Below are 21,686 nucleotides of genomic sequence, written 5' to 3'. Positions count from 1 at the left end.
CGGGTTTCCTCCGTGGCGTGAGCGATAAGCAGAGTTTGTCCTTTCCTTATAAGACTCCTAATTATTCAAAGTAACACTCAGGTATGCCGTTCAGCGGGGTTAGTTACGATATCGGGAGCAGTTAGGAGAACAAAGTGATACAGAAACTGTTCAGATTGCTTTCCCAGAATCAACTCAAAGGTTTATTTGATACACAGCAGTTTATATAGAGAAAAAAAGGTTCGTGTGTCAGCTTTCCCAGTTCAAACCGGTACAGACTAAATAAGGAAACGTCTTCCTGCCTTCTGAGCAAAGTATCCCTTGTGTAGTTTATCAGTTCAGCTATAATTTATGATCATCCCAGCAAAATACACTCCTAGACATAAAATACAGAGTTCTTTCATTAGTGAATTCTGAAACAAACCACCTAGCCTTTAACGAGCCTTTTCCAGGAGATAAAGAAAAAGGGAGGATGGGAGTAAGGAAGTGGTCTCATCTCTGTGGTGTTTTCGACCTTGAGGTACCAGCTTGTGAGTCCTACACATTAATTCTTGGGTCACAGAGAAAGAGAAAAACAACTAGTAGATCGGCCTTATTGAGTAACAGTTTTCCTGTATAAAACAATATCCTGTAAATGCTTACCGTGGTATCAAAATATCATAACAGTTGGGAGATTGAGTATGCATCAAGACACCATATTAGACTGTGAAACACCGACTGAAAAGCTCAATAGTTTATAAAGGTTTTTAAAATGACATAAAACTGCCAGTGATTAAATGCTACAGTCAATAATTATGAAAACTATAAATAATAATAACTCAGCTCAAAGAGCATGAAGGAAACTTAATGCAATACTTCAGTTCTCCCTTTGTTTTACTGAGCAAATGAGACAAATATTTTTTGCCATTTGAACCTCTCACACGCATCAGTGCGTCAAATTGTGATAACTCTGATTTTTTAAATAAAATGTGCTGTGGAATATCAGTATCACTAGAGAGCAGTGAATGTCATTCCACAGATAGATGCCTTCAAAAACATCTATCTGTGGAATGACCTGGGATTTTTACAGATATCCATCTTCCTGGGTTAGTACATTGCAGAGAGCTGTAATTGAATACTTGTTTACAAATATTTCTCGAATTAGTTTTACATATTTTATATATTGTTATTTCATATAGTGGCCTTCGTTGTTTAACTGTGAATTGTGCTGTTCTTGGTGTTTTTCTGTACATCTGTCCATTCCTCAATTACACCTCTATGAAAAGTGCATCCAAACAAAATGGGTTGCTATCATATTTTATTTTATTTTATTTAACAAACAGTACATATAAGAATTACACGCGACACCAAAGCCTTGTTTTGTGAATCGGCTTGTTAAAAAAAAAGTCTGAAAAGAAGTCTGTCCCTCTTCCGGTGTCGTACGGTTACTGCGGCGGATGTTGATGTTTTGTTTCAGAGATCTCAGAACGATGTGAAACTGTATCGTCTCCGGGACTGCTCGATATTTTTGTGGCCGTCTTCCCCGATACTTTTTGTCCTATTTCTCTTTAAGGTTTCGCTGTTTGTCGGCATCGTGTCTCTCCCGGTGTCTGTCCCGGGAAGCGCGAGGCCGAGTCGTGCGATGATGGAGGACTTTGATGAGATCTACGAAGAGGAGGAGGAGGAAGAGGAGGACGAGGACAGGGCCGCGGAAGAACAGCTCCTTAAGTACGCTCCGGACCCGGTAGTGGTGCGAGGGTCCGGTCACGTAACTGTGTAAGGAACTGACAGAGCTCACGGGGGTCTACAAAACAGTTTAACGTTACTGTAAAATGCGGCGGCTAACACAGCTTTCCGTGGGTAACCGGTGGCTAGCTGCGTTAGCTGCCGCTGTCTGGCTTAGCCTAGCTAGTTAGCTTCTAACTTAGCAGCAAGCTAACTAACCGAGAAGTGAATGATCGGGTCTAGCTACAGATAAATTTGACCTTTCTTGATATTTTTTTATTGTAGCTATTGTCAAGTTGTGACAACGTGTTCCCATCACTGGTTTCATTTTTCTGAAGTTAAGTACAGACTTCCAGAGCTGTTTATACCGATCATTACAACACAAGACAGTACTGTGTCCGTAAATAGGTATTCTCACAATTAAAGCTAGTAATAACCTACCATATCTTGAGTAAAGAAATTGTATTCTTAAGTAGTTGACTGTACTGAGAGTAGAGCTTTTTTCCAAACAAGTATACGCTTAACTTGTTTTTTCCGCTTATCTTACCTTGTCTCTTCAAAAAAAAAAAAAAAAAGGAAGAGTATCAAGCGTACAAATACTAAGAATAAAGACGGGAAAGGGATAAAGGTTGCAGTTTGTTAAAGTTTTGTGCCTTGAATGGATGAATATACCTCCGTATTTCAGCCAATTTACATTTGTGGATTTAAAAGTTGGGTTTTTTTTTTTAAATGTCCAGTTTAGTTGGGTGGAAATGAGCTTACAGTTGAGTTACCTCCAAACATAAATCTGTGTCCTTACTGTTTTGGGGAGTTTAACCTACTGGTACTGTTTCTTTAATTTAACAGTGCCTCACATTCATTCTCACAGTGTTTTACACTACGCTGCTCTTTGCGTTGAACATTAGATTTGTTTGTGTAATTCAAAATTAACAGTGACAGAAGCTAAATAAGCAGGTCTGTGTGATAGTACACAGATGTATGGGATGTTTGAACTGTGTATTATACATTATCTTTGAATGTTTTAGATGAATTATAAAATAATTATTTTTGTTCTGATAAAGTAAATAGCTTCTCTTTGCTGTGGGTCTCAGAAAGATGTTGTGATGTGATTTTTAATTTCTGCACTAAAAGTATATTAAATCTCTAATAGTGGTTCATGTCTGATACAGTTTCATCTTTAATGTTGTAAGTAAAAATGTAATTTTTTACCTACTTTCAGGTTTGGACTCAGTAACAAATTCGAGTCAGAATTTCCTTCAGCACTTACAGGAAAGGTGAGTGTGTTGTTTTTATTGAAAGCAAACCATGACCGTGGGATTTAGATCAGAATCAACATGTAGTGCGTCATTTAAATTAATTTCTTTCCTCTTTTTTTTTTTTTTTTTTTTTTTTTTGTACGAAATACAGATATTTGATCCACATTTAATGGTGCTAAAAGTGTGAATATACATACTTTTAATAATAAAAGTAATACTGTGTGCTTCCCTTAGGTGGCGCCAGAGGAATTCAAAGCCAGTATCAATCGTGTGAACAGCTGCCTAAGAAAGACGCTCCCGGTGAATGTGCGGTGGCTTCTGTGTGGTTGTCTTTGCTGCTGTTGCACACTGGGCTTCAGTTTGTGGCCCGTCATCTGCCTCAGCAAAAGGGTGAGATGCCCATTCACTTCGTCCCACAGTTTGAAAATGTTACGCATTTGTTGCAGCATCACAGTGAACACAACAAAAAATGTTGTGCCCTAAGTTGATATGAGGCCGTTTTTTCACAACAGTATCATCTAATATCTTTTTCCAGACAAGAAGATCTATAGAGAAACTTTTGGAGTGGGAAAACAGCAGACTTTACCACAAGGTAAGCAATGAAGGCATCATTTGAAATGTGTGGGTTGATGAAACTTATCTAATCTTCTATAATCACTGTTTCTGTGTAGTTGTGTTTGCATTGGAGACTAAGCAAAAGGAAGTGTGAAACCAACAACATGATGGAATATGTAAGTATTAGCTCTTTTCAGTGGTGCAATTATCCCAGTACAGTTAAAGAAAGTATACTAGGTGTTACACCCACTACCAGATTGCGTTAAAAAGCTGCTGATTTTAACTCAAGAGGTACTATTTCAGATGATAAATTGTGCCGAGGGTTGGTTTGTGGTTGTTCATGTAGTTACAGGTTTATCGCTGCACCATGGAAAAGTATCATATCTCCAACCTTTTTGAGCGCAGATGTTAGGCAGTTATTGTATCTGCAGTGTATGCTTGCGTGTCTTTGATCGATTAGTGTAGCGCATTGTTGCTCAGTCCAAAAGAAAGGGGTAGAAAAAAAACAACAACTTTTTAATTGAGTATATTTAGTTGTCGAGTAAATGGGGCTCCTGCAATCCACAGCCCTGGCTAGTGGTTGTGTACCACCTTGTCTTTTGTTGTGCATTAACAAAATATTACAAATTAGTTTAACCTACTAGTATTAGCGTTTCTTATTACTAACATTAGCAATTTTGTGTCATGGTGTCTGGGCTTTTATATACAGATGTTGTTTATCCAGCCAGCTTTCAGCTACTTCATCTGATTCTGTGCCAGTTTAATTGTGTTTAGAAGAGGCTGACATGCTCCTCTAAATATAAACGCAGCATATTGATTCTTGTAAAGATACACAAAATGTAATATTCTGTGGTTGTTATCTGTTAATATATCTGGCTTCCTCATAATGGTAACACAATAGCCATTTATCCATCAGCCAGTTCCTCTTTTTCATAGTTTTGCGTAGGCAAAAATGATAATCACGATTATTTTCACTGAAATTGAGATCTCGATTATTTGACGATATTTATTTAACCCTTTAAGACCTACTATAGAACCAAGTCCGCCAGAGCTTATATTATTTTTTTACATGTTGTAGTGCCATTTGTGGGAGCATTTCAAGTTGCTATACAACTATTATAGCCCATATTTTAATAATATGTATGCATTAAGTCCATAGTAACTACATTAATTGCAAAAAAGTGCAATAAACTACAAAAAAAATTGAAAATCGTTTTTGTTTTTTTTACATATATTTCTGCTTGGAGAAATTTAAGAGGCTTATCCCTCAAAACTTTAAATACAAAAAAGTTGCAAAAAATACTTTACAACAACAGGAAATTTATTTTGAGTGTCTTCATAGTTTTATTTTGGAGATACACCAATTTTTATATACTGCAGGAAAAACGAAAAAACAATCCTATGATGCAAATTTGCAAAGAAAACAGCAGTTGCATCAAAATAAACTATTTCCAGCAGTGCAATTCGAGTTCTAAGCATCTCAGAAACTATTCAGAAAAGTCAAACATGACCAGTATAGGCTTTTAAGGCCTACAAGTAAAAAACTACAATTTCCGCGAAAATGACATCACTTCCGGTTTCGGGCAGGAAATGGCGGACATGTGATAGTTCGCGCTGACGTCTGTTTCACTGTGGGAAGTGTTACGAACAGCTGATCGGATTGGCAAAGCTGTTTCTGGAATATTATGTTTTTGTTCCTGCAACCGCTTTTTATGCAATTTTTGCAAAGCTTTATGTGGAAGGAAACCGTGACCGAGGACAAGCTGATGGCATCAGATGTAAGTACAACTCCTCCGGGTTATTGCGCTAGCTTACACGGTTCTGGTTCTACAGGGATTTAAAAATAGTTACACAGAACGGAGCGTGCTGCTCTGACCGGCTTTAAAGGGTTAACAATGACTTTAAAAAATAATATAAAATAGTGTGCAACACCACTGAAGTTGTTTTTAACCTCTCTTTTCAACCAACGGCAGTCACTCTCCTCTCCAAATAACTTCTGCTTAGCTTTCCGAGCTTCCCTCGGGTCCTCTTAATCAGCGGTCTCCAACCTTTTTTGCGCCACGGACCGGTTTATGCCCGACAATATTTTCACGGACCGGCCTTTAAGGTGTCGCGGATAAATGAGGGAGGGGCTAATAATCGGCTCCGTCATTTTTAATGATCGTTGAAAGCCCAGATCGTAATCGTGATTAAAATTCGATTAATTGAGCAGCCCTAGTTTTGCGTATAGCCACGGGCAGCCTGCTTGTTTTTTGGGGGTTTTTTTGTATTTCAGAAAAAGTAACTTTAGCACGATCTGCTTAGTTAAGTTGGCACTCAGAAGTAAACAAATAGGCTTGCACAGGTTTGCATCTGTGACCCAGTTAGATGTGAGATGGTGGCTGTTTTGATATAAACGCTGTGGCCAAACCTCTCCAAGTGAAGTGAGTTTTTTTTTCCATCAATACCTACTCGGGTCGGCTCAGCACAGCCTAAATCTTAAGACTTAAATCTTGTTGAAACATCCCTGACTCACTACTGAGAGCCTTTTGTTCTATTCCCTGCAGGTAATCCTAATAGAATTCCTACCTAAGGTCCCGATCTTCAGACCGGACTAGCCTGACTACAGCTGATCTGAAACTTCTTCTGCTGCCTGCCGCTGTCACAGAATCACGATGGCTGTAAAGTTCCCAAATTATTACAGTTCCTTAAATACTCCAGCATTTATGTTGACATTTATTCTCCCTGTTTTCTCTTGGATCCATTCCCTATAACATATCTACAGCCTTGTTTACAAATCCAGCAGCCCCATACTTTTTTTTTTTTTTTTTTTGGGGGGGGGGGGGTGACATCACCATTGAACCTTGGCCAGCTGGGCAAACCTATATCAGCCTATGGGATGTGAGGGGAGAACCAGCCGTGGACAATTTTCTTGATCTTTGGAACTATACCTGGAGACTAGACTCTCAAATTGAGTTCTGGGAGCCACGACTGGAAATTTGTCATTTTTATGTTTCCTAACCGAAGCACATGGCACAGACAGACCATGATTAAAAAATATATCAATCAATAAAACACTTTCATATGTTACACCACCAACTTCACCTGCAAAAAGTACACGCCAGTGCATTTGTAATAGTTGGTTTGGTGCTTTCGATTTGTTAAAGGCAGAGGAAGCAACGCAACACTGAACTTCAAAAGAGCCTTCATCCAAATCGACGCTGTAGCGGAACGTGGGGGTCCTGCGGGAACATGTTGGGCCAGTGGCAAAAACAGCTGAACTCAATGTCACTATTCAAATACCAGGCATCCTCTGGCCTCTTTTCACGTCACTTCACTGTGCATCAACCTAACCCAGTGACAATCACACACTTTGACTGTACTGTATGAATGGGTCTTTATGCTACACAGGCTACGTGGAGCAGTTTGTTTTAAACATGTGTCCAGGTGGTGGGCTGACTCTTGAAGAGACGGCCACCGGTGTTAAAGAAAAGCTTTTTTTTTTTTTTTTTTTTTTCTTCTTCTTCTTCTTCTTCTTTGTTTTTATTATTTGAAGGTTTGTTTTCTGTTTTGTTGAAAGAAAAGACGGACAATGCTTGCAAAACTTTTATGTGTGTCAAACATAAGCAAAAAAAATAACCGAAATTGGACAAATCAAACAGAGGATACTCTTCTTTGGTAATGAAAAAAAAATACTTCAATCTTTTAGTTTAAGTAATTTATAAATGTGAGCGTGCATTGATGAAATAAGCATCTTTTGTGTAACTGCAAAGGAATGCCTTGGTTGTTTTATTTCTCTCTGGGGTCTTGTGTCGTGACTAAAGCACACAATCGCTTTGTACATAAGAGAGGCCAAGTAAAGGTGTTGATTATCTGCTGACCTTGGCTTACTCGTGTCTAGAGGATGTGGATGTGTACAAGGCAGATATTCTGTTTTAGATGTAAACTTACTCGAGATGAGCATAAAGAATAAGAGTTCACCTTGTGAGGTGTTATGTGGTACAAGTGATCTGTGTCATGAAGCAGGATTTGGGCGTTCAATATAGTATGGGGAAACTCAAACAATCAACAAGGAAATGAAGCAGGTCTAATATGTGTAAAGAAGTTTTCAGCCCTACTCTGTTCTATGAGGCGTTTTTGTCTTCCAGTTTGAACCAGTTGTTTTCAGAAAAAAAGCTCAGACTCTCCACAGTCTGCTAATATGTAAACATGCCGCTCTTTCCAGCAGAAGTTAGTGAACACCGGTAACAGACCTCAAAGGGAAGTAACAAAATGCACTCCGTATAGTAGTAAAGTGTGTCTAATTTGATTGCAGTTTTTCCAAAGACTTCTATAGAACCTGAACTCTTTTTTTGTTTGTTTTTTGGGGTTTTTTTTTATCACAACTGAGTGCAAGTATTGGCTCTTCCACATTGGCTTCATTTTTTTTTCAGGTCTTGGAGCCATGTCCATTTTTTATATCATCTATAGTTATCAGCTAGCCTGACAAGCAAGGGGCATTTATAGGCCATATTTAGCAGAAAGAACTGCTAAATAATAGGCAGTTATTATTTTTCGCGTAAATCCATTAAAAGCAACCTAAAAAGGTTTGAGTGCCGCAAACATGGTTAAAAGGTCTTTTGGAGCCTGCCTCAGGTGGTCACATGAGGAGCTGCAGCCGGTGGCAGTTCGATGTTAGCAGGATTTTTCAGCTCCAGAGAAGTCCACTTTGTTATAAAATGTTGATTATGAAGCCTTGTTTCTGAGTGAGTTATTTAGCCTGTAATCCTACTTCATGATGGTTACTTCAACAAATGTTTCCATGTCACAGATCAAAACGTGAAGCACATCACAAATCTTGCATATGTTTGACATTGACAAAGAGAGGAACAGATGGAAATCTGAAAGAAGGCCTTTTTGAGTAGATTGTATAATTGTCTTTCCCTGCTCCACACACCTTTGTGAAAGCATAAGAAGACTATGAGGTTATGTATGTCAAGAATTTGAGCTAAGCCACTTAGTTTTTGTTCACTGAGGTCTGGTGATTGCATGGATCACACTCAGGGGATTGCACTAGATTTTGAAAAGCCCTAAAATGTAGCAAAATCTCACTGTTACACCAGGGTGTCGCATATAGTACACGCGTCACACGTTACTTTGAGTAATTGCTAAACGATGCATTTAAAGATTTGGAAATATCCCTGAGAAAAAAAAGAATAACCTTTATAACATTTCTGTGGTCTTCCTATTTAGAAAGTGAAGGAAGCACATGCACCAACAAAAAACAGATTTAGCCTTTTTATGTTAAAAGACCCAAATTCACTTGATTACTGCTGGTTTGCCTGTCGGTTCATCTGTCACTTTTCTATACTTTGAACTGTTCTGTGTAAAGCGAGGCATAGGGCCGTATGCATATTTGTGGTGTGTGTGCATGATGTTTGCAGAAGCAAATGTTCCGATGTAGATCTGACTGTGATGAAATCCTGCACAAAAAATGAGTCCTTTTTATATAATCTTGAGTGGTCGTATGTGTGCGTGTGTGTCTGAGAGACAGAAAATGTATATACATGACTCATGAGCAGATGTATGTAAAGGAATAAACTTAATTAAACAAAGGTATGGACATTCTTCTCTTCAACTCATTTTTTTATTAACTGCTTCCTTGGCTGCTATTATTTGCTAGATAATAAGCGCTGACAGGCATCTTTGTAAGGTACACCTGTCCACCTGCTCTTTCATTCTAATCAGCCAATCAAATGACAGCAACTCCGTTTATTTAAGCATGAAGACGCAAGATAACCTGCTGAAGCTCAAATCGGAACATCAGAATGGGTAAGACAGTTGATTTGAGTAACATTTAACATAGCATGGATCTAGGGTTTACAGAGAGTGGTCGGACAAAGAGATCAAGTAGGCTTTAGATTTAGAAAATGTGTTAACACCAGAGGTCAGAGAAGAATGGCTTAGTGACATTTATGACTACTTCAGTCTTCCTTGAATAGATCCAGACTACTTTGGACCATGTCTAAAATGGTCTTCATTCCACTCTCAGTGAAAAGCTTCTCAAATGGGTTGAAATCATCGGGCGTTATGCTGCTCAAGGTCAGATCAATAGTGTTTGTTCCTGGGCTGAGCGCTGGATCTGGGCAAAACCCTGCAAGAAGACATTTGTAAATAAAGTTCATTCATAAATTTGATTAATCTATGACCTTATCAAACATGGTGGTTACAAAAATATAAAGAGTATAAAGATAATATTAGATTGAAGAAGTAACATTCAGTTGCTAGGTTTTAATATTATATAAAGGTTTATACCTTTTTCTGAATCCATGATAGCAGGTGGTTGTAGGTTCAGACACTCTGCCTGCTTTGTAAACTCTTCCAGCTCAGCAGCAGACACTTTAGTTCTCCTACCTGAGAGACAGAAAAAGTGTTAGCACGGCACCAAGTAAAGAGATTAAAACACAAAGAAACAACTGCTGCTGCTATTTCAGGACCTGGACCACTTGCTGCAATTGAAGGAACCATGATATTGAAGGAGAATTTGTGGCCATGAGCACATGAGCAAGGCCACCTCTGAATGGCTTTCAAAATCTGTTCATGCTTGAAAATCCAATCCAGTGCGGCTGAATTGAACGGACTCTACATAGTAGAGTTTTGAAAAATTCTTCCACAGCGATGTGAAAGACTCATTGCTAATGATTGCAAATGCTTGATTTCAGTTCTTGCTAACCAGTTATTAGGTTTAGGGACAATTTCCTTTTCACACAGTGCCATGTAAAGGAAATATTCCTTTAAGAACTGTGTTTTCTATTTGCTTGGGTTATCTTTGTCTAATCTAAAAATGTATTTGATGATCTGAAATATCTAAGTGTGACTAATATATAAAATAGAGAGAAACCAGGAAGGGTGCAAATACATTCTCACAGCACTGCACATTTTTAGATGTTTTATTCTTTTAAAAAAAAAAAAAAAAAAGAAACATTTCTAAATATGCCTTTAACTGGCAAGTGTTATTTGTAACTGGTATTTCAAAGGGCAGTGTTCCAGTTTATCAAGCCGTAGAACAGTGGAAACCACTGTTCAATGATTAGTCATTGTTTTATTTTGGAAATTAGTGGCCAGTGTCTCATAAAAAATACTTAAGTACTTTGACATTACATTATTTAGTGTGTCATTGTTCTTACTCAGGAGATTGAGTTTGCTTGTGGTTCTTCCAATGGTGTCATTTGCGAAGATAACAAGGCAGTCAGGACAGCCAGTATTCAGCAGGACAGCAGAAGATTGGTTATTGAGCTCTGTGGACAGATGACAGATGATGGCCATACTTCATATTCTTTTAGCATTGGTAAGGGTGCAGTGTGCAAATACACACCAATCGATATATACTAAAAGTGTTGTGGCAATGCTAGGTCCAAAGTCTAAATCAAAGTCTAAATCTGGTCATCGAATGTTTGTTCCCTCACTAATACTCACCCAAACTGTTGTTAACCAAAGTCATGGTGGTTTTCAGTGCGAAACACTTGCCCATCCTTTTAAAAGATAAAATTAAAGAGATTTCTAAATTCACATTACTTGAAAACAGTATCAGTTCAGGCAAGGCTTTATCATTTTTATTACATTTTTTGAATGTAGAGATTATTGAACTTATTAGCCTCAGTGGCAGCAGTGGTGTTCATCCAGGCGGACACCACAAGCATCTTCATCAGCATTTTGGATCCAGGTATGCCTGTGCTCGCTGCTATTTGTGTCCATTTTCCCACCAGCTGAAACAGATGGTGTATAATATACAGGGGGTAAAATAAGTATTGAAAACATCACCAGATTTCTCAGTACATACATTTCTAAAGGTGCTATTGACATAAAATTCTCACCAAATGTCAGTAACAATCCAGCCAGTCCACACATGCAAAGAAATCAAACTATAGATGTCATGTGTAATAATGAGAAATGAAAGAAGGAAAAAGTATTGAACATGCTTACTGAAATTGTATTTAATACTTCATGCAAAAGCTTTTGTTGGTAATGACAACTTCATCGCTCAGGTGTGATTTTGGTTCATTCTTCTACACAAATGGTCTTCAAATTCTGAACGTTCTGTGAGCCCTGCTATGAACTCTAAACTCTATTATATCTATAGATTTTCAATTAAATTCAGGACAGGTGATTGGCTGTCATTCTAGCAGCTTCTTTGGCTTTGTGTTTGGGATCATCGTCTTGCTGAAAGGTCCGTCCTCATTTCATCTTCAACATCCTGGTAGATGCTAGCAGAACATTTTTCTATTCATCTTCCTCCATTTATATGAACCATTCCAGTGCCACATGACGAAAAACAGCCCCATACTTTGATGTTCCCAACTCCAAACTTCACTGCTGGTATAGTGTTTTTGGGGTGATATGCAGTGCCTTTTGACCTCCAGACATGGCATGTATTATAGCATCAGTTCAGTTTTGGTCTCTTGTGACGGACCGAGCAGTGAAGGAAACTTAGGCACAGGTTAAAGTCCAAAAAAATGATTTTTTATTTAACCCAAAAAACATATTTGGTTAACTCATGCAAAAAGAATCAAAATCTTGGGCCCATAAAAGAGGTCAAAATAACAAAACTCTACTCAAAGTCGACAACACAACCGATAACTCAAACAAACTGACCTAACTTAATGAGACAAAGGGGAAACTTAAATAGTGGCTGATCAGCCCACAAAAACAGGAGAAGGGGTAAAACACACAAAACCTAACTAAACCAAACATAATGAACTTCAATTCCCCCCCATGGTCCTGAGTTATGGCATGAACCAATTTGTAGTCTTCCTTTAAAGCTCGCTCTGCCCCTTTTCCACCTCTTGGCTCCTTAATCAAGGGACTGGAACAGCTGCAACTAAGGTAACTCAGAAAACAAAAAATTAATCATACATAACAGTGTAAACTAAAATGTGTGCACTTATTTTAGAATGCAGTGTTATGTGGATATGTAAATTAACTCTAAACCAAAACCAGTTATTTATTGTCCTGTAAACAAATTCCTATATTTAAAGAAAGAAATGTGACTGCAATGTTACTTATAAGCCTCTACACTAACATGGTGGGTATTACCACTGTGTGGCTGTAAGTGCAGCCATCACATCTCTACTGACCAGAGTATATTCTGCTAGTATCTCTTGTCTAAATTTTGTTCAGCAAACTTTAAACGTGCTTTAGCATGCTTTTTCTTCAGCAATGGAGTCTTGTATGGTGAGCGTGCATACAGGCCACAGCAGTTGAGCTGATTCCAAGTCTTTTTGTAGCTCTTCGCAAGTGCTCCTTTGCTTTTGACAACTCTTCTGATAATTCTTTTCACTCCCCTGTCTGAAAACTGGTGGGGAGCAGCTGGTCCTGGCCAGTTTATGGTGAAATGATGTTCTCTCCTGCCCCAACAGTGCTCACTGGAACCTTCAGATCCAACACAACCGTTCTGGTTATGTTGGATCTGAAAAGTACTAGGTTTAAAACACATGGGGATCGGGCTTTTCAGGCACTGGCACTGGCACAGAGGCTGTGGAAGTCCCTGCTGTTGTCTTTACGCTCTCTAGACTCCACTGACTCCTTTAAAAAGCAGCTGAAGACATTTTTATACAAACGAGCTCTTAATTAAATTTTTCACTGTTTCACTATTGATAGGTTTGTAGCATAAACCTATTCGCTGGAACGTTAAGACAATATAATTACACTGCTAAGCAAGACACAAGTAGGCAAAGTTCTTCATGTTACTCGTGCACGGGAGAGAACCGGACAACCGCTTGACTCCAGTTGGTCTCGTCCGTTCTCCCATATCACTGTCCTTTTATTGAGGTTACATGAATATGCATAAGTTCATTAACATATGACATCTACATACACAAAGAGTACCTTGCCTGTGTGTGTGTGTGTGTGTGTGTGTGTGTGTGTGTGTGTGTGTGTGTGTGTGTGTGTGTGTGGGGAGACTGCTGATCAAAGGGTCAAACATCCTTGGTCAGGAAGAGGGTAGCCTCCCCCTCACCCTAGATGGTTCATCCTAGATAACACGGTGAGGAAGTCCTGCAGTTCATCTAAACAAAGAGCACTTAGACTAGAACAGACGCAACTACGTTAATCCTACCATAAAACAATAAGACACGGTATGACCTCTCATGCTCCCAAAGTGCTGTCTAATACACACAAAGTTTGCAGACTATCAAGGATCAAAACCTCTACCAATCTACAACTAATTACAAAACTCTAAGCATATATAAGTAAATATTTCTAAGCATAAATGACAATCAACAATACAAATCTAACAACTATATAAATTAAAATTTATTTACTTGCTACTTACTAGTTTAGTAATTCTGATGGATTGGTTTTATCCATCATGAGATGTTTCTTGTGTGACACATTGGTAATGAGACAACTTTTTATAGGCCATCAGTTAGAACAGAACCAGCTAACATTAATTTGCACTAGGGGGCAGGGTTGCTTTGTAATTGCTGATAGATTTCAGCTGGTGTCATGACTTTCCATGCCTTTTTGCACCTTCCTTTCTATATATTCAATACTTTTCCTCTTATTATAACACAGCTTAATTTATGGATATCAATGGTTTGATTTCTTTGTATGTGTGGACTGGATGGGTGGTTATCCACATCGGGTGTGAATTTCATGTAAATTTGGTGGCATGTTCAAAACTTATTTTACTCAGCGTATATGTGCAGAAAGTCATAAGTGAAAGGTGAGATAAGAGAGAGTCTGACCTGATTGCCGTGGATTTCAAGAGGCTGGATTAGATTCTCACAGCTTGTCACAGGAGCTGAGTGTCCAAGAGACAGAAGACCGAGCACAGCTACAGCAACGTGAACAAACTCCATCATGGCTCATCTGCTGATAGTGTGGCTTCAGACTCTGAAGTGTGTTCTGGACATTCGAGACTCAGCCCAGTTTAGGTGAAGTATTGCTCAATTGTTTACTTATGTGTTGTAATTGTACTTAACAGAAATATTGACTCTGTGGCAGTACAGTCAGGGGGTTATTTAAATGTGTTGCGACAATGGTAGAGCAGGTCATCTACTGATCGGAAGGTTGGAGGTTCGATTCCTGGCTTCCCCCAGTCTGCATGCCAAATATCCTTGGGCAAGATACTAACCCCAAATTACTCTCCGATGCATCCATCTGAGAATGAACGGGTGTGTGAATGTTAGTTAGAAAGCACCAAGAAAATGTGCTTGTGCGAATGGGTATGAATGCACAAGTTGTGTAAAGCGCTTTGAGTGCTCAGAAGATTAGAAAAGCGCTATATAAGAACCAGTCCATTTACCAATCCCACCTAAGGGAATTTCACCCTCTGGGAAATAAAAAGATTGACATGTAAATGTAACAAATTAAATTAAAAGCTACCTGGGTTTGAAAACACATCCCGGCAAGAGAGGCAAGGCAAGGCAAGTTTATTTGTATAGCACAATTCAACAACAAGGTGATTCAAAGTGCTTTACAGAGACATTAGAAACAAGAACAAATAAAAAGCATGATTTAAAATTGAATAAAACAAGCAAATAAACTAACTAACTAATTAACAAACAAACAAACAAACAAACAACAGTATATAAAATCAGAACAGATAAAATCAGAACAGTAGATAAAATCAGTAGTTAAATGTAAGTTTTGAAATTTAAGCTTAAAGTGTGGATTTGGTGCTTTATTCAAATGCAGCTGAGAACAGGTGAGTCTTCAACCTGGATTTAAATAAACTGAGTGTTTCAGCTGATCTGAGGCTTTCTGGGAGTTTGTTCCAGATATAAGGAGCATAAAAGCTGAATGCAGCTTCTCCGTGTCTGGTTCTGACTCTGGGAACTGATAAAAGACCGGATCCAGATGACCTGAGGGATCTGGATGGTTCATACTGGGTCAGGAGGTCATTGATGTATTTTGGTCCTAAACCATTCAGAGCTTTATAGGCCAGCATCAGAACTTTAAAGTCTATCCTCTGACGGACAGGCAGCCAGTGTAAGGACCTCAGAGCTGGACTGATGTGGTCCACTTTTTTGGTCTTAGTGAGGACTCGAGCAGCAGAGTTCTGAATGAGCTGTAGTTGTCTGACTGATTTTTTAGGTAGACCTGTAAAGATGCTGTTACAGTAATCAAGCCTACTAAAGATGAATGCATGGACTAGTTTTTCCAGGTCCTGTTGAGACATCAGATCTTTTATCCTTGATATATTCTTGAGGTGATAGTAAGCTGACTTTGTTATTGTCTTAATGTGTTTTTCTAAGTTTAGGTCTGCATCCATCACTACACCCAAATTTCTCGCCTGGTTTGTGGTTTTTAGATGTATAGATTGAAGTTCTCTGGTGACCTGTAATCGTTTTTCTTTGGCGCCAAAGACTATTACTTCAGTTTTGTTTTTGTTTAGCTGGAGAAAATTGTGGCACAACCAGTCATTGATTTCCTCAATGCATTTACCAAGAGCCTGTACAGGGCCTCGGTCTCCTGGTGACATTGTGATATATATTTGTGTGTCATCTGCATAGCTGTGATAGTTTATTTTGTTGTTGTTTATAATCTGTGCCAGTGGGAGCATGTAGATGTTAAACAGAAGGGGTCCCAAGATGGAACCTTGGGGAACTCCACATGTGATACTTGTCTGCTCAGATGTGAAGTTACCTATTGATACAAAGTATTTCCTGTTTTCTACGTATGTTTTGAACCAGTTTAGTACAGTTCCTGAAAGACCTGCCCAGTTCTCCAGTCATTTGAGTAATATGTTGTGGTCAACTGTATCAAATGCTGCACTGAGATCCAGTAAAACTAGGACTGACATTTTTCCACTGTCTGTATTCAGACATATGTCATTAAACACTTTGGTCAGAGCGGTTTCAGTGCTGTGGTTCTGTCTAAAACCTGACTGGAAGGCATCGTAGCAATTATTCTGTTTTAAGAAGTAACTGAGCTGTTGAGAAACTGCTTTTTCAATGATCTTACTTAAAAACGGGAGATTTGAGATCGGCCTGTAGTTGTTCATTTGTGTCTTGTCAAGATTGTCCTTTTTCAGTATAGGTTTGATTACAGCAGTTTTTAGTGATTCTGGAAACACACCTGATAATAAAGAAAAGTTGACGATCTGTAACAGGTCTGACTCTAAAGTCTTTGAGACCTTTTTGAAAAAACTTGTTGGCAGGACATCTAAACAGCAGGAGGAGGAGTTCAGTTGACCTAAGATGTCCTCCAGGTCTTTGCTGTTAATAGGTTGAAACTGTTTCATGGTGTTTAAACAGTTTTTTGGTGGACACAGTACATATCCTGGATCTGCTGTTGATGTACCAATTGCTTGTCTAATTTTTTGGATTTTTTCAGTGAAGAATTTGGCAAAGTCATTGCAGGCCATGGTCGAATGAAGTTCAGCTGCCACTGACACAGGAGGGTTTGTTAGCCTGTCAACTGTAGAAAATAAGACCCGAGCATTATGGCTGTTTTTAGTGATGATGTCAGAGAAGTAGGACCTCCTTGCATTCCTCAGTTGTAAATTATAATTGTGAAGTTTCTCTTTATAAATGTCATAATGAACCTGGAGGTTTGTTTTTCTCCATCTGCGCTCAGCTTTCCTACACTCTCTTTTTTCATTTTTCACCAGTGTGGAGTTTCTCCATGGAGACTTTTTCCTTCCAGAGATAACCTTCACCTTAATGGGAGCAATAGTGTCCATTACATTTAACATGTTAGCATTGAAGCTATTGACGAGCTCATTGACTGACCCTCTGGGCAGGTCAGGTGTTAATGGGAAGACCTGGTTAAAAATTGCACTACTGTGTTCAGTTATACACCGTTTTGTGATCACTGTTGTTGATATATTTGTGTGGGCTGAGATTTTACTTTCAAAGAAAACACAGTAATGATCAGACAGGCCCACATCAGACACAGTAACCTTTGAAATGCTCAGGCCTTTGGAGATCAGTAGGTCAAGAGTGTGTCCTCTATTATGTGTGGCCTCTGTTATATGCTGAGTCAGCCCAAAGTTGCCCAGAGTGTTACTCAGGTCTTTAGTCCCTTTGTCCTGAGGGTCGTCCACATGAATGTTAAAATCCCCAGCAATAATTACACAGTCAAAATCAACACAGATCACAGACAGCAGTTCACTGAGGTCATTAAAAAAGTCTGTGCAGTATTTGGGAGGCCTATAAACATTAAGAAACACAACTTTGGATGGGGCCTTCAGCTGTAAAGCCACATATTCAAAAGACTGAAAACTTCCAGGAGATAGCTGCTTACATTGAAATGATTCATTAAATAAGACAGCAACCCCTCCTCCTCTCCTGCTCGCCCTGACCTCACTGATAAAACTGTAGTTAGGAGGGGTTGTCTCGATGAGAACAGCTCCACTGTTACTTTGGTCCAACCAAGTTTCAGTTAAAAACATAAAATCAAGGCTGTGCTCAGTGATTAAATCATTAATTAAAAATGTTTTCCCAGCTAGAGATCTAATGTTTAATAAAGCCAACTTAAGTGTTTTAGAGGTATTACTTGTCCCCTCGTGTTTGGGAGCAGTCTGTGGCACACAAGGTATGTTTACTATGTTTAAAGATCTTTTAGAGTGCAGCTCTCTGTGTTTTGACCAGGCCACATGTCTCCTGTCACCTAAAAGTACAGAAATTTTAAAACCTTCTAGTAAACAGGGTCCCAGCTTCTCCTGGGAAAAGTCATCACTGCCATAATCCTCACAGCCCGGACCCTTCACACATCACGCATCAGACTGCGGAGACAGGGCATGAAGAGGAACTAAGGGGGGCGAGGCTGGGCAATGTGACTTCGATTGCTCTGTTGAGGGTGGGGCTCGATGGCGAACCTTTGGCCGCTCTGGTGGGGGGTTTATGGGGGACAAAAAGGGATTGGGACGGGGGGTAGATCTGAGCCCAGCATTGACCCGCTCCATCATCTCCTCAGTGAATTTCAGGTGTGGGGAGGAGGGAGAAAGGGAGGGGGAGGAGGGTGATGGCCTGTCAGGGGTTTGGGGGACTGGGGAAGGTCGTGGTCCCTTGTCCTGGTCGTTGGTGTTGTTGAGAGAGTTGGGACCCCTCTTCTTGCCTTAGATGTCTCTCCTTTCTGAGGCTCTTCCTCAGATGCCATGGATGTCTCTCCTTTCTGAGGCTCTTCCCGGGTGGGGGCAAATGGAGCTCCTCCTCAAGGTTTCTGCTGGGCTTTGTCTGTTCTTGGAGTACTGTTTGTTCCTCTTTATGAGATAACTCCTCGTTTATCTCAGCCTTGGCACCAAGCACGGATGGATGACGTATGGAATAAAACAAGTTGGAGGTGAACAGTTTCACCCCTGACTTGTTAAAATTAAATCCATTTGCTTTGAACAGATGCCTGCGTTCCCAAAAAATATTAAAGTTGTCGATAAAGTGCACTGAGTGGTCAGCACATGCTGATATAAGCCATTTATTCAGTGTAAACAACCTACTGAATCTCTCGTCTCCTCCTCTGACCGGCGGTACAGGTCCACTGATGAATACAGCTGCATTCAGAGAGTTTACAGTATTTAATAATCCAGTAAAGTCCCGTTTCAGAACCTCCTACTGTTGTTTGGACACATCGTTTGACCCTGTATGCAGAACAATGTTTGTCACAGTTGGATATTCATCTGCAATTTGAAGAATTCTCTCCTTCAGGTTGTTGACCATATCGTTAGGAAAGCAGAGGACTTTAGTGTTCTTACCGCACATCCTTTGTACATCCTTTATGGCAGAGTCACCCACAATCAGAGTTTCAGGCCTAGCCTTTAGCTTTCCCTGTGGCCTTTCACTTTTCAACAGATTTTCAGACCTTATTTCGCTGCTTTTAGATGGATGGTTGTCCGATATAGATACAGGGTCCTTTGATAGTGGAGCAAATCTGTTCTGCAGTTTCACATTCAGTTGTTTTGGAGGTTTGTTGTTAACCTTCCTATTCACGGTTGTCCAGTCCTGTTTCCTCCCGTATACAGGGGTAGAAGAGCTTCTCTGTCTCGTAGGAAGTGAAGGCCAGTCGGTTTCAGAGATTTCAGCTCGCTGTGCCCTGCCTGTGATACGTCCTCCCCCTTCCAGGAGACATGATTTATGTCTTGGTTTTGCACCAAGACAGTCTAAGGGGGGATTATCACTTGAGGATTTATAATAATGCACAGAGTCTACTTTCTTGGTCATGTTATCTGTGCTCCTTAGCTGTGTACTAGCTTGCTCATCGCCATTGTTTTGAATCAAAGGCAAGGTTGTTTCATTTCCACACAGTCCATTTACCTCCACGTTTAATTCTAAGCGAGGAATTTTTGTCTCCAGTACTGCAATCTTCTGCAGGAGGCTGTGGTAGTCATCTGTGGAGAGGGAAGGCATCTTGTTGCTAGTTAGCCTAGCGGTTAGCACCTTTCCAGGTTATTGAGGCTGCTCGGTGCCCAGACGCTGTAATCAGGCTTCAGCTGTGTCTAGGCCACAGACACACGGAGCGCTGAGGATAAGGTAACCATAAAATGTTGCTGTTTCTGTTAAGAACACTCTAGTCCTAATGATCTACAAGTGTCCAGAAGTTATCGCAAGTAAGCTCACACGGAAAAAAGGGAAAAAATCAGCATAAAAATCAATAAAAATCAATATAAGAAGCAAAGCATTCAAGAGCAAAGAGATGAAGCGTCCACACTCACAAAGGGGAGGAGCAAGCAAGAGATGGTTTCAATGACAAAAAACAACACTTTATTGAAAGTTATACAATAAAAACATAAATGGAATAAAAATAATAGAATAAGCCTAATAGTGTCCTCATATCAGTACCAATAAATGTCTTGATGCATGCTCAGTCATCCAGGTAAGTAAATCCCAAAAGGTTCAATTCAATTCAATTCAATTTTATTTATATAGCGCCAAATCACAACAAAAGTCGCCTCAAGGCGCTTCATAGATACAGAGAAAAACCCAACAATCATATCACCCCCCTATGAGCAAGCACTTTGGCGACAGTGGGAAGGAAAAACTCCCTTTTAACAGGAAGAAACCTCCGGCAGAACCAGGCTCAGGGAGGGGCGGCCATCTGCTGCGACCGGTTGGGGTGAGAGAAGGAAGACAGGATAAAAGACATGCTGTGGAAGAGAGACAGAGGTTAATAACAGATATGATTCAATGCAGAGGTGTCTATTAATACATAGTGAGTGAGAAAGGTGACTGGAAAGGAAAAACTCAATGCATCATGGGAATCCCCCGGCAGCCTACATCTATTGCAGCATAACTAAGGGAGGATTCAGGGTCACCTGGTCCAGCCCTAACTATATGCTTTAGCAAAAAGGAAAGTTTTAAGCCTAATCTTAAAAGTAGAGATAGTGTCTGTCTCCCGAATCCAAACTGGAAGCTGGTTCCACAGAAGAGGGGCCTGAAAACTGAAGGCTCTCCCTCCCATTCTACTTTTAAATACTCTAGGAACAACAAGTAGGCCTGCAGAGCGAGAGCGAAGTGCTCTAATAGGGTGATATGGTACTACAAGGTCATTAAGATAAGATGGGGCCTGATTATTTAAGACCTTGTATGTGAGGAGCAGGATTTTGAATTCAATTCTGGACTTAACAGGAAGCCAATGAAGGGAAGCCAAAACAGGAGAAATATGCTCTCTCTTTCTAGTCCCTGTCAGGACTCTGGCTGCAGCATTTTGGATTAGCTGAAGGCTTTTCAGCGAGTTTTTTGGACATCCTGATAATAATGAATTACAGTAGTCCAGCCTGGAAGTAATAAATGCATGAACTAGTTTTTCAGCGTCACTCTGAGACAGGATATTTCTAATTTTAGAGATGTTGCGCAAATGGAAGAAAGCAGTCTTACATATTTGTTTAATATGTGCGTTGAAGGACATGTCCTGGTCAAAAATGACTCCAAGGTTCCTCACAGCGTTACTGGAGGCCAAGGTAATGCCATCCAGGGTAAGAATCTGGTTAGATACCATATTTCTAAGATTTTCAGGGCAGAGTACAATAACCTCAGTTTTATCTGAATTAAGAAGCAGAAAGTTAGCGGCCATCCAGGTCTTTATGTCTTTAAGACATTCCTGCAGTTTAACTAATTGGTGTGTGTTATCTGGCTTCATGGACAGATAGAGCTGGGTGTCATCAGCATAGCAGTGAAAATGTATGCTATGTCTTCTAATGATACTGCCTAAGGGAAGCATGTATAATGTAAACAGAATTGGTCCTAGCACTGAACCCTGTGGAACTCCATAATTAACCTCAGTGTGTGAAGAGGACTC

General features: G+C 39.7%; 2 protein-coding genes across 3 annotated transcripts; one reads left to right on the top strand and one right to left on the bottom strand.

Annotated features, from left to right (window-relative positions):
- The first annotated feature begins 1,391 nt into the window (after positions 1-1,391).
- Positions 1,392-9,075, top strand: chic2 (cysteine-rich hydrophobic domain 2). Of its 2 annotated transcripts, none has more exons than XM_004567918.3 (6): positions 1,392-1,686; positions 2,903-2,957; positions 3,174-3,329; positions 3,475-3,531; positions 3,611-3,670; positions 6,041-9,075. In XM_004567918.3, the coding sequence occupies exons 1-6, from the start codon at positions 1,601-1,603 to the stop codon at positions 6,089-6,091; spliced, it is 465 nt and encodes a 154-aa protein (XP_004567975.1). In that variant the 5' UTR covers positions 1,392-1,600; the 3' UTR covers positions 6,092-9,075. The 2 variants fall into 2 exon arrangements, with proteins under 2 accessions (XP_004567975.1, XP_004567974.1); XM_004567917.3 differs by having other exon boundaries at positions 1,395-1,734.
- A 134-nt stretch (positions 9,076-9,209) lies between these two features.
- Positions 9,210-14,361, bottom strand: LOC143419013 (uncharacterized). The gene is made up of 6 exons (XM_076884999.1): positions 14,198-14,361; positions 11,073-11,218; positions 10,929-10,984; positions 10,640-10,750; positions 9,768-9,866; positions 9,210-9,606 (listed from the first exon to the last, which is right to left on the bottom strand). Exons 1-6 carry the CDS (start codon positions 14,312-14,314, stop codon positions 9,437-9,439), a joined length of 699 nt encoding a protein of 232 aa, XP_076741114.1. The 5' UTR covers positions 14,315-14,361; the 3' UTR covers positions 9,210-9,436.
- Positions 14,362-21,686: the final 7,325 nt, after the last annotated feature.

The sequence above is a fragment of the Maylandia zebra genome, linkage group LG6 (assembly GCF_041146795.1).
Source record: "Maylandia zebra isolate NMK-2024a linkage group LG6, Mzebra_GT3a, whole genome shotgun sequence".
Taxonomy (NCBI): domain Eukaryota; kingdom Metazoa; phylum Chordata; class Actinopteri; order Cichliformes; family Cichlidae; genus Maylandia; species Maylandia zebra.
The sequence above is the reverse complement of the archived record's forward strand: the minus strand, read 5'-3'. Positions and strand labels throughout refer to the sequence as shown.